Source organism: Palaemon carinicauda, chromosome 28 (assembly GCF_036898095.1).
Source record: "Palaemon carinicauda isolate YSFRI2023 chromosome 28, ASM3689809v2, whole genome shotgun sequence".
NCBI classification, from domain to species: Eukaryota; Metazoa; Arthropoda; class Malacostraca; order Decapoda; family Palaemonidae; genus Palaemon; species Palaemon carinicauda.
The window spans coordinates 8,450,925-8,463,542 of NC_090752.1; the positions used below are offsets into that span (position 1 = coordinate 8,450,925).

The 12,618-nt window shown below is 39.6% G+C and overlaps 1 protein-coding gene across 4 annotated transcripts in view; it reads left to right on the forward strand.

Annotated features, from left to right (window-relative positions):
* Positions 1-12,618, forward strand: part of LOC137621449 (uncharacterized) — a 107,513-nt gene that overhangs the window by 22,525 nt on the left and 72,370 nt on the right. For all 4 annotated transcript variants that reach the window (XM_068351757.1, XM_068351756.1, XM_068351758.1 and 1 more), the window contains exons 2-3: positions 7,633-7,695; positions 8,426-8,554. In XM_068351757.1, coding sequence (XP_068207858.1) covers positions 7,633-7,695; positions 8,426-8,554 — 192 coding nt within the window. The remainder of the gene's footprint in view (positions 1-7,632; positions 7,696-8,425; positions 8,555-12,618) is intronic.

Below are 12,618 nucleotides of genomic sequence, written 5' to 3' on the forward strand. Positions count from 1 at the left end.
CTAGATTTACAAATCTGAGTCCTTTAAATTGAATTTCCAATTTCAACCAACCCTAGCTCTAAGGACAAAAGTGGTTTTCCTGTGATAGTGGATGGGGCTGCGCTTCCTCTCGCACCGCCTGTTGTTAACCAAATACTATTTTAACATTTCAAAGGCCATTCCAGCACCAGTGAAGACATATCCCTATTTTAAAGTACTTGTGTTTGTATAGCTAAGAAAAATAGAAATTATTTTCAAATTTGTTAGATTTATTGACAAGATATACTGGAGTATTACATATAACTATTTATTAAAAGGAGGAGCTTTACCAGCCCAATGAATCAAGCTCAACTCTTACAGAGCTGGTCAATTACATATAACAAAATGTATGGTAGTGTTTATGATATATTACATTAATATGTTAATTTTAAATATTTAACTTAGCCGGTGAATATATAATAGCTGACGCCTCCGGCGGCTCGACAGAAAAACACAAAAACTCGCGAGCGATCGCTATGCAGGTTGCGGGTGTGCCCACCAGCGCCAACTATCGGCCAGATACCGCATATACATGTAAACAGCTCCAATTCTTCTCTGTCGGTCTGATCGACAAGACGTACCATTACTCGCTGTTAACCTGGAGTTTTTCAACAGTCTTGGTGAAGTACTTCCTTTTGGTTTGAGCTTTCGCAGTGCAGGTGTTTTATCTTCAACTTAAACTATTGAACTCTTTTTTGGATAGATTTAATTGTTGATTACTTTGGATTGTTTTTTTGGACTTTCCTTGACTTTTCAAAATGGCCGACCCTTCCCTTAATACGGAAGTGTGTTTTAGGCTTTTAGCAATAATCTTATCACGTTATAAATTTTGTTGTTAGTTATAGATTTTCCTCTATATATTTTATATCTCACCCGCCTTTATTAGGCCTCTTCGATTAGCTTTCCATTTATACTAAACATCAATATAAATTTTAATGTTTTGTTTATATGCGACCTTACCTATTCCTCCCCTAGTCCGAGAGTAGGCGGTCCTAACTTGGAAACCGAAGTTAAACAACGTTGAGCCCATTCAACTTTTATTTTCGTTAAGTTTAAATCATTTGCTCTGTAAGAGTTATTAAATGAATATTTTTTATTAGATATTTTATGAAAGATTTTCTTTGAATAGTGTTCGTGCTGTTTCAAAGATGAACTAACGTTTGGTTTATTTATGCTACGCAGTTTGCGCTCTATCGTTACGATAGAGAAAGAGAGAATCACGGTTTCACTTTGCAGAAAGAGTAAATCGATTTTGACGTTTTGTTCATTCTTCTTTCAAACTGAAATGTTTTAATACTAATTTAAAGGAACTTGTTATTTTTCAATTTCTTAGTCCTTTCAGTTTTTTTTTTTCCTTTGGTCAAATAACCTGTTTATTGACGAAAGGTGAGTGGGCTTTTCTCTTCGGTGTGAAATCCAGAGAGAGAGAGAGAGAGAGAGAGAGAGAGAGAGAGAGAGAGAGAGAGAGAGAGAGAGAGAGAGAGAGAGAGAGAGAGAGAGAGGAAGAGAGAACGTTCCGATCTTTATTCTCGTCCCAAGCGAGTAACGTTGTTCTCGAGTCAGTTTTTTACTCTCGTCCCAAGTCTCTGTACGGGGAGTAAGGATAAAACGTTTTTAGTTTTTATTCTCGTCCCATGGCACTTTACGGTGAGAGATTGAAAACGTAGTTTTGAATGAACTAGTGTTTAGTCTCCTCCCCAGTCACTGATCCTTTTATCTTTATATATTTCCGTTTTATTCGATATATATGTTTACTGTTTTTTTTGCTTGTATTAATGTGCTTACATTATACGACTTATTTCGCAATTATAACCTTTTGATGTAGGGGAGAATTGCGTGCTTCAGGTAGAAATCAGTTTTTATTCATGCCTAATGTGAAATTATTGAAAACTTCGATTTCAGTGAAGTGCAAAAACAGAAAATTGTAGTGATAAAGTGATAATTGCGCAAAGTGTTATCAGTGTTGCGACAGAGGGTTCGTCTGTTCGTGCCTGTCGTTCCCCTAGTCCGAGACCTCTTGCAAGCTCCCATGCCCCAGGGAGAAGTAATGTCGTAGGACTTGTGGGTTCGAGAGACTTTAACCAACGAACAGACGTTCCCTCTATGGTTTCAGGCGTGTCTCGTCAAGACCGCCCCTACCATAAGACGAGCGAGACGGTTTTCTCCTCGTCATCCGAAGGCTTATCGCGTAAGAAACCGTGGAGCAAGGTTTCGAGACCCTTAAAGCGAAAGTCAGTCCCTTCAGGACAGGTCCAGCGTCCTGGTTGTAGCCATTGGGACAGCTCTGACCCTGTGCAGTCATCGGAAGACTGCTCGACGCCTAAACAGAAGCGTAACACAGGCTCCGAGAGTCTTAGTGTAGGCAAGGTTTTGCAGTCACAGACGTTACCCTCGTCTCTTACCGCACCCATTCCCGTTGATCCTAAATGGGTTGTACTGCAAGACATGCAGAATAAGCTTGCCTCTCTTATGGAGGACTATTCTGCTGAGCAGGTTCACGATGATCCTCGCCGCTTAGCTGATCGAGATCCTGGCCGTCAGCCGCCCAAACGAACCTTTGCTCGTCCTGTTGACGTTGACGTTACAAAGTCACGTCAGTCACGTTTTGTAGAGCCTCACTCGATGCAGTCCAGTGTTGACTTTCAGCCGCTTGTGGACGTTCAGCCGCTGCTGCATGCTCTTGTTGACGTTCAGGACGTTCGCCAACCAGCGAAGTTGACTTGTTTTGACGTTGAGCGTCAAGCACCGCAGTCAAGAGTTGTTTTGACTGCTCAGTCTAGGCAGTCAAGGCAGTCTCGAGTTGACGTCGAGCGTCCTCCCGCACCTGTTGTTGTTGCTGGTCAGTCCTTTAAGCAGTTACATGACATAGCGTCCTTGACTGCTACTGTTGCTCCTTTGCGTGTGGACTCTGCTTGTCAAGCATTGCCACCACGGCAGGTCTCTCCCTTGCTTGAGACTCGGCAATTGTCGGACGAGGTTCCTTCAGATGAGGAAGTTGCTGATCCCCCTCCTACTGATATTCCCTTGGGGACTCTGTCAGACGGAGAGGAGCCTAAAGCTGCTCAGCCCTCTATGGACTTTAAATAAATCATGCTGATTTTTAAGGATCTTTGTCCGGATCTTTTTGTAACTGCTGCTCCTCGTTCGCCTAAACGTCAGAGTTTTCACTAGGCCTAGCTACTTCGAAGCCGTTGTTTTCTAAGCTAGTGCTCTCTCGCTCTTCTAAGAGAGCTTTACGTTTGCTAGGCGACTGGTTGATCACCAGGAGGAGTTTGGGGGAGACAGCCTTTACTTTCCCTCCTTTTAAACTGGCTTATAGAGCGAGAGTCTGGTATGACACGGGAGAAGTTCTCGGCTTGGGAGTTCCTGCCTCTGCCCAGATAGACTTCTCAAACCTCATAGACTCTCCCTGGCGCCTGGCCATGAGACGCTCCAAGATTTTATGGTCGGCTTCAGAGCTAGACCATCTCCTGTTAGGAGTTTTTTCGAGCGTTTGAAGTTTTGCTGTACAATTATGTCATGCATAAACAAGGCTATCAGGGATGGCTCCAATAATCTGACAGCCACATTCTCTGCAGGAACAAGACTATCAGGGATGGCTCCAATGATCTGGCAGCCACGTTCACTGCAGGAGTACGTAAGAGGCAAGTGCGCTCAATGTGTTCATTGTCAAGACAAACTTCACGATGAAGTCTACCAAGCTGTCTTGACAGCACTAATGGAAGGCGACTGGATGGTCTCTCTCGACCTTCAGGATGTATACTTCCACATTCCTATACACCCGGATTCCCAACCGTTTCTGAGGTTTGTTTACAGGAATGTGGGGTACCAGTTTCGAGCCCTGTGCTTTGGCCTCAGTCCTGCTCCTCTCGTGTTTACGAGGCTCATGAGGAATGTGGAAAAATTCCTCCATCTATCGGGAATCCGAGCCTCCCTGTACTTGGACGACTGGCTTCTCAGAGCATCGTCCAGTCATCGCTGTCTGCAGGATCTACATTGGACGTTGGGTCTGGCCAAGGAGTTGGGACTTTTGGTCAACCTAGAAAAGTCCCAACTGATCCCATCCCAGACTATTCTATATTTGGGGATGGAGATTCGCAGTCCAGTTTTTCGGGCTTTTCCGTCTGCCACCCGAATAGAACAAGCCCTGATCAAAGTCCAACTAATGCTGAAAAGAGAACGTTTGTTCAGTCAGGAGTTGGAAGAGTCTCGTAGGGACTCTCTCATCCCTGGAGCAGTTTGTCTCGCTAGGGAGACTACACCTTCGGCCTCTCCAGTTCCATCTAGCCTCTCACTGGAACAAGGACAAGACGTTAGAGACGGTATCAATCCCAGTCTCCGAACCAGTAAAGGCATGCCTGAAATGGTGGGACAGCAATATCAGTCTGAGAGAGGGACTATCCCTAGCAGTCAAGAACCCAAACCACGTGTTGTTCTCAGACGCGTCGGATTTGGGGTGGGGTGCGACCCTGGACGGTCGGGAATGCTCGGGTCTGTGGACCTCAAGTCAGAAGAGCATGCACATCAACGGCAAGGAGCTATTAGCAGTCCACTTGGCCTTGATGAAATTCGAAAGCTTTCTTCGAAACAAAGTGGTAGAGGTCAACTCAGACAACACCACAGCTTTGGCGTACATCTCCAAGCAAGGAGGCACACACTCCCTCACGCTGTACGAGATCGCAAGGGACCTTCTCATATGGTCAAGAAATCGAGGCATCTCCCTGTTGACGAGATTCATCCAGGGGGACTTGAACGTCTTGGCAGACTGTCTCAGTCGGAGGGGTCAGGCGATACCCACGGAATGGACCCTCCACAAGGACGTGTGCAAGAGTCTTTGGGCGACTTGGGTCAACCCACCATAGACCTCTTTGCCACCTCGTTGACCAAAAGGTTACCAATCTATTGCTCACCAGTCCCAGATCCAGAAGCAATCCACATAGACGCGTTTCTACTGGATTGGTCCCATCTGGACTTATATGCATTCCCACCATTCAAGATAGTCAACAAGGTACTGCAGAAGTTCGCCTCTTACGAAGGGACAAGGTTGACGTTGGTTGCTCCCCTCTGGCCCGCGAGAGAGTGGTTCACCGAGGTACTTCAATGGCTGGTAGACATTCCAAGAAGTCTTCCTCTAAGGGTAGATCTCTTACGTCAGCCCCATGTAAAGAATGTTCATCAAAGACTCCCCGCTCTTCGTCTGACTGCCTTCAGACTATCGAGAGACTCTCAAGAGCTCGAGGCTTTTCGAAGGAGGCAGCCAGTGCGATTGCGAGAGCTAGGAGAGCTTCTACCATCAGAGTATACCAGTCGAAGTGGGAAGTCTTTCGAGACTGGTGCAAGTCAGCATCTGTGTCCTCTTCCAGTACCTCTGTAGCCCAAATCGGAGATTTTCTTTTACATCTGAGAAATGTTCGCTCCCTATCAGCTCCCACGATTAAGGGCTACAGGAGCATGTTGGCTTCGGTCTTTCGTCATAGAGGCTTAGATCTTTCCAACAATAAAGATCTCCAAGATCTCCTTAAGTCTTTCGAGACCTCTAAGGAACGTCGTTTGGCAACTCCTGGATGGAACTTAGACGTGGTCCTAAGGTTCCTCATGTCAGACAGGTTTGAGCCATTACATTCAGCCTCCCTGAAGGATCTCACCCTCAAGACGCTTTTCCTAGTGTGCTCGGCTTCGGCTAAAAGGGTCAGTGAAATTCATGCCTTCAGTAAGAACATCGGCTTTTCTACAGAAAAAGCCACATGTTCACTTCAACTTGGTTTCCTGGCCAAAAATGAACTGCTTTCTCGTCCTTGGCCTAAGTCCTTTGATATACCTTGCCTGTCAAGATCGTAGGCAATGAACTTGAAAGAGTGCTGTGTCCAGTTAGAGCTCTTAAGTTCTACTTAGCTCGTACTAAGTCCTTAGGAGGTGGATCTGAGGCATTATGGTGCTCAGTTAAGAAACCATCATTGCCTATGTCAAAGAATGCTTTGTCATATTTTATCAGATTTTTAATACGAGAGGCTCATTCTCACTTGAATGAAAAAGACCGATGCTTGCTTAAGGTTAAGACGCACGAAGTAAGAGCTATAGCAACTTCCGTGGCCTTTAAGCAAAATAGATCTCTGCAAAGTATTATGGACGCGACCGTTTGGAGAAGCAAGTCGGTATTCGCGTCATTTTACTTAAAAGATGTCCAGACTCTTTACGAGGACTGCTACACACTGGGTCCATTCGTTACAGCGAGTACAGTAGTGGGTAAGGGTTCTACCACTACATTCCCTTAATTCCAATATCCTTTTAATCTGCTCTTGAAATGTTTTTTAATTGGGTTGTACGGAAGGCTAAGAAGCCTTTCGCATCCTTTTTGATTTGGCGGGTGGTCAAATGTCATTTCTTGAGAGCGCCCAGATTAGGGGTTTGATGAGGTCCTGTTGTATGGGTTGCAGCCCTTGATACTTCAGCTCCTGGGAGTCTTTCAGCATCCTAAGAGGATCGCTGGGCTTCGTGAGGAAGACAGACTAACAAGGCAGAGTAATCGTCTAAGTCAACTTCCTTACCAGGTACCTATATATATTTGGGTTTTGTTATGATATAACTGTCAAAAACTCTAAGCATATACGCTGTAAACTTAATTAACTCTGGTCTCTACCCACCACCATGGGTGTGAATCAGCTATTATATATTCACCGGCTAAGTTAAATATTTAAAAATGATATTTTAATTATAAAATAAATTTTTGAATATACTTACCTGGTGAATATATAAATTAAAGGCCCCCCCTTCCTCCCCGATAGAGACCCAGCGGGATGAGAAGAATTGGAGCTGTTTACATGTATATGCGGTATCTGGCCGATAGTTGGCGCTGGTGGGCACACCCGCAACCTTCATAGCGATCGCTCGCGAGTTTTTGTGTTTTTCTGTCGAGCCGCCGGAGGCGTCAGCTATTATATATTCACCGGGTAAGTATATTCAAAAATTTATTTTATAATTAAAATATCATTGTTATGAAATGAAGAGAAAGGTAATACTAAATCAATAATTATAGATATTCACTTGAATAATCTAAAAACAAAATAGTTATAGCCAGTATACAATAAATGAGGAATTTTATGGTAGATTACTTTGTAGGTTCGACTTTGTCATTATTACACAAGAGTTGACCTTGATCTCTCATCATCTTGTTTATATTGAACTTCCCACCATCTCACTTTTACTTTTTAAGTACTATGCTGTATTTTAGTTATTTGGAATCTGGTATTTTCTTGCGTTCTTTGTTAGTACAGTATTATATTGACATTATTACTCCACAGTTCACTTTGACATCTCATTTTTGGATATTCTTAACAGTAAATTTATTGGTTTTACTGTCTTCTTTAGTACTTTCTTTGCCATTTTTAACAGACAGGCAATATCCCTAGAAATAAATGTAGTTGATAATTTTAGAGAGATCTATATGGAGTATCTGCTATGACCAGGAAAGTATTTTATATTAACTCTAGCAGAAATATATTGCTAAAATAAGGCTTTTGTGAATCCAGTCTTTGCATGCAGAAAGCAAGATTTATCTAAAAATGTTAATGATTTTCTCATTGTATTCAGGTTTTCATTTGTTATACTATATTCCAGGTTGAACTCGAGAAGCTTAACACCTCTACAGATACTATCAACAAATTGGAAGTAGACCTAGATGTAAGTATTGGTTTATTCATTAGTTTTTTTCTTTTTTTAAAGTGTTCTTATATTTCATTGTCGACTGTAAATATTTACATCCAAGTAGCTTTTTGAAAACAGAGAAGAAAATTTACTTAAATTCTTTACCAAAATTTACTTAAATTCTTTACCACTGTTTCCTTCAAATTTATGATTGTGTGCTTTGTTTGGTGAACTTAAATATTTAAGTAGGATTATTATTTTTCTTTAAATTAATTTCTTCCAGTTTTTTCTTACTGTTTTGTGAGAAGGCTTCTTACCTTTTGTTTAATCTTAATAGAGATCTTAAATTTTTACATCCCTCAAATATTTCCAGGATTGCTTTTCATGATAAGTAATCCTGCTACACTAAGTTTGTGATTCTACGGGAATTATTTTCTGTCCTCTGGATTTTTTAAATTATACAGTTGTAGATATGATGAAATGAGTTCAAACATGTGATTAATAATTTATTTTACAGTACAGTTAATTATGTACAGTATATTAAATTGAAAATTTTATGGATGATGATGATGTAGCTATCATAATAAACTTAAGATTTTTTTTTAAGTTTTTAAAGAATTCTGTAAGTTAAATTACAACATCAAGAATGCAGAAAAATTTAGACTTATGATTAGCATAAGATTTTTTAGTTTGTATCTAACATTTATTTATAATTTATAATACTGTAGTTGATGAAGGAAGATATTATTTCAAAATTACTTTCCAGGAAGCTCGAATGCTCTTCAGGCAGCTATTATCTGATTCAACTCAACGTATTGATGTTCTTGCTAAAAGATTAGGAAAATGTGTCGAGCAGTCACGGCCATATTACGAGGCTCGAATCAGAGCCAAGCAGGTAATGAATAGAATCTTTTGATTGATATTGAGATTGTTGTTTGTTTTTGTGCTTTACAATATTGAGTTCAGAGTTAGAATCAAACTCTGCTTTATTTTGGAAATATATAGCTGTACCAAACTTTTGAATTTGGAGGAAGTTCAAAAGTAAGCCATAATACTTATACAGTATACAGAAGCTTGATGCTAGTAAGGAAGATTTAGCCTAAAAGGTTTTAACCTAAAAGGTGAATGAATAAAGATCAAAGATAATGATGTAAAGTGAAGATTCTTTTAAGTTGCAAGGGTGCTGAACATCGTTTGAAATTTAAGTGCTGATTTAAATATTGAATCAGGTTGTAAATAAGCAAATTGATTCTATGAAGGAAAACTCACAAATTTGCAAAGAAACCTAAAGAGTAAGTAGTACCTTGATGCTCAAAATGCCTTTTGGATTTTTCATGGAAACATTTTCATATTATTAGAACCTCTCATCATCATCTTCCAAATATGATTAGGCTAGACAAACTAAAATTCCCTTTCAAAATAATACCACAAATAAAAAAATAAAGATAAGTATCTCATTAATAAGGTGAAGAAATGGTAATGTTCCTGGTCCAAGATGGTATTCCATTTTCATTTTGTAAAAAGACCCCGTTCCTATTACACAACCTTATACTATTCTGTAAGAAATGTGTCCAAATGTTTTCTGGATTCAAAATATTATGTCCCCAGGCTATCTTATAAAAATAGTAAATGATGTTTTATTTAGTTATGTATTGTTCCATAGCAGTAACAAATATTGATGGTAAATTTCTGTTGTTAATCTCTAGTACTACAATGCTCTTCGAGTTCCTTAGAAATAAGCAAACTGACAGGCAAATAATAGTATGCAGGACATATTTGGAGGTTTTTGGTTCCCTTTGGCATGACGTGATACAATTTGCTTTGAATAAGTACCACTTTCTGGGGGATTTTAGGAATTTTGTACGATTGTTATGAAAGACTTTACATCATGGTACAGAAAAGTTGTTTTATTTGGGACACATCATTAGATTAATTCTTCTTCTTCTCTGGGAAAAGATGTAGACAAAGAAGAAGAATTAACCTAATAATGCTCTCCAGGGAGGCTGGCTGAGTTTTAATGCCTTTGTGGAAAGATTTAAGCTGGAAATCACTGGTTTACTCTTGTTTTTCTTCAGAAGGATACACTTTAAAGTGGCATTCAGATTGCACCCACAATGTCCAAACTCCTAATGTGGAAAGTTGGTGCGGCTATTGTATTTCCTCCCATAAAGATACAGTATTCTTAATGGCTGTTCAGTGCCTTTGTAGTATGCTAGATATACATAATTATTTGTTAATATAGTATACTCCTTTCATGCTCAGTGAACTCCAAGGATTTTAGACTACAAATATGTGCAGTCTCATTGTTTTTAAAGTTAACATCACATTCATTGTTTTTATCAAAGAAAACAAATCATAGAAAATAGACCATGTAAATCAGAATAGCTCTTCACAAAATGATTGTATAGGAATGTATGTCATTCCTCATAGCCCTATAGCTTCCCCCTTTCATAAAGCCTAAACATGCTATAAACTTTGTTCACAATCAGATGATAGCTTGATCGTACAACGGCCTGACAAGAAAATAAATCATGCAAAGTTTCTTGATGGTATAAGAATGAATCATTGAATGTGTTATTAATTAAATGACTGAAACTTGTTAAGGAAACTTAGGGTTTAGTCACTTTTCTGTTTTAGATGTTCCTATTTCATCTATGTACTATCAAACTTTGCAACTTGAACTTCCTAGTGCAACTGTAGGTTCTTCCTCAAGTTATACCAAGGCACTGAATTACCTCTCTGGCCCCAGTGCTGAACAATTTGGCCTGACTTTATAAATGCTATCTAACCCAGGAAAATCTTTTGTGAGGGCCTTGAGGAAGTGAACTCTAAGGTAAAGTCAGTGAATAAAATTATTCAAGGCAAGATATTCCACAGAAAAGTATGGCCATAATGAGTTATTGGACACCTTTTTTGGGTTCAGTGAGATAGAAAATTTAACGATTTCTGAGAACATATACTGTTCAGATTCATTCCAGGTCTTTGAAGCCCTAGAAGTAAGGTATTTTCTTTTTTTTTCAACAGGCATAGAATCTGCCGTTACGGATACTCTATATATTGGAGCCACTATGCCATTAAAAACATCAACTGGGCTGGATACTGGAAAATCTTGGAATTTTAATTCAGTTATCTATTGCCTCAACTGTGTGGGTAATCTTGTGAGCTATTTAATTTGGGGGGCTTAATTTGAATATGTAAATTTGTTGAGCATATATAATAAAAAGTTTGCCAAAGACCTGGGAAGTTCTTTTGTCACAATGAAAATTGGTTGTAGGGGTCCTGTCACTTTGCAACCCTTGAACCCTTCATGGTTTCTTGGGCTGCAAAGAGCTGGGCATTACTTACAGTATTTCTGGAAGACTGTAGTTTTTTAGTGACAATGATACTTAGAACTTAGTACTAGATTTGCTGGCTATTTTGTCATTTATAGTAATCTAGTATTCCATAGTGAGCATAGACAACAAATATTGTGTAACGACTACTCCATTGAAAAAGTTTCCATGGAACTCTTTGTAGTACCATTCTATTATTTTGTACCATAGTTGATCATATACTAATGAACCTGTTCCTTAATTATTTTGGAGATTGCAACATTGACGGCCAATTGCAATAAGATGTGTGAGAGTGTAAGAGAAATGGACATCAGAAGACTGTAACTTATACTACGATTGCTTTGGAACTGCTGTTACTATTATTTGGATTTCTCTGTCCAAAATTTGAAATCTAAAGGAGTCTTTATCAAAATCTGAAAACTTGAAGTTTGATAACCCTATTTGATTACAGTGGCAAAGTATCATGGAACTAAGAACACTAAACACTTTACTGACTATTGCAGACTTCACCAAGGAGGTTTCTAATACAAATACAATTATAGTATTATTACTAGGCCCAAAGCACCAATGAAGACCTTTGCTGCATCCTGTTATTCTACAAGTTATTCATGGTTTCAGCACTTTTTTCATCTTCTTTCTGTTCAACCCTTTTAAATTTTTCTTTATTCAACCATTGCAGTGTTTATCCCAAGTTGCAAATGGGCTTTGAGTGTCCATCCCAGCCATAATGCTAGGCCTTATTACCCAAATTCATAAATCCATTTCAATACAACGCTAGGTAGTGACATTCACTGCTGATGCCTTGGTACACTTTTTTTCAAGTTTCTTGAATTTGGAAAGACTGAATGGAGGGCAGGTTTGGTTGGTTTTGGTCTGCCTTGTGTGCTGTAGGGGATTAGGGGGTTTCTGTGGGCTATTTTGGTTACTGGGCCCTTCCCTGTATTTTGAGAACAGTAACAACATTAAGATAGATCTTTTATATACTGTACAAAGTATAGACACTTCAAAAAATATGCGAGAAATAGAAATAAGATAGAACGTTGTGCCTGAGTGTACCCTCAAGCATGAGAAATCTACCCCAAGACAGTGGAAGACCATGGTACATAGGCTATGGCACTACCCAAGACTAGAGAACAATAGTTTGATTTTGGATTGTCCTTCTTCTAGAAGATCTGGTTACCATAGCTAAAGAGTCTCTCCTACCCTTACCAAGAGGAGAGTAGCCACTGAACAATTACAGTGCAGTAGTTAACCTATTGATTGAAGAAGAATTGTTTGGTAATCTCGGTGTTCTCAGGTGTATGAGGACAGAGGAGAATGTGGAAAGGAAACGCCAGACTATTCGGTGTACGTGTAGGGAAAGTAAAAATGAACCATAACCAGAGAAAGGGATCCAATGTAGTACTATCTGACCAGTCAAAAGACCCAATAACTCTGTAGCGGTAGTATCTCAATGGGTGGCTGGTGCCCTGGCCAACCTACTACCTTCAATAATAGGTCTACAGAAGATGGACATGCTCTTGATTTTGAGAGAACCTTTTAATATTTATTAAAATAAATAGTTCAAGCTCAGACTCTGATAAATGAAGAAAAGAATTTTTTTATTTAGAGACTGATATCAAGACTT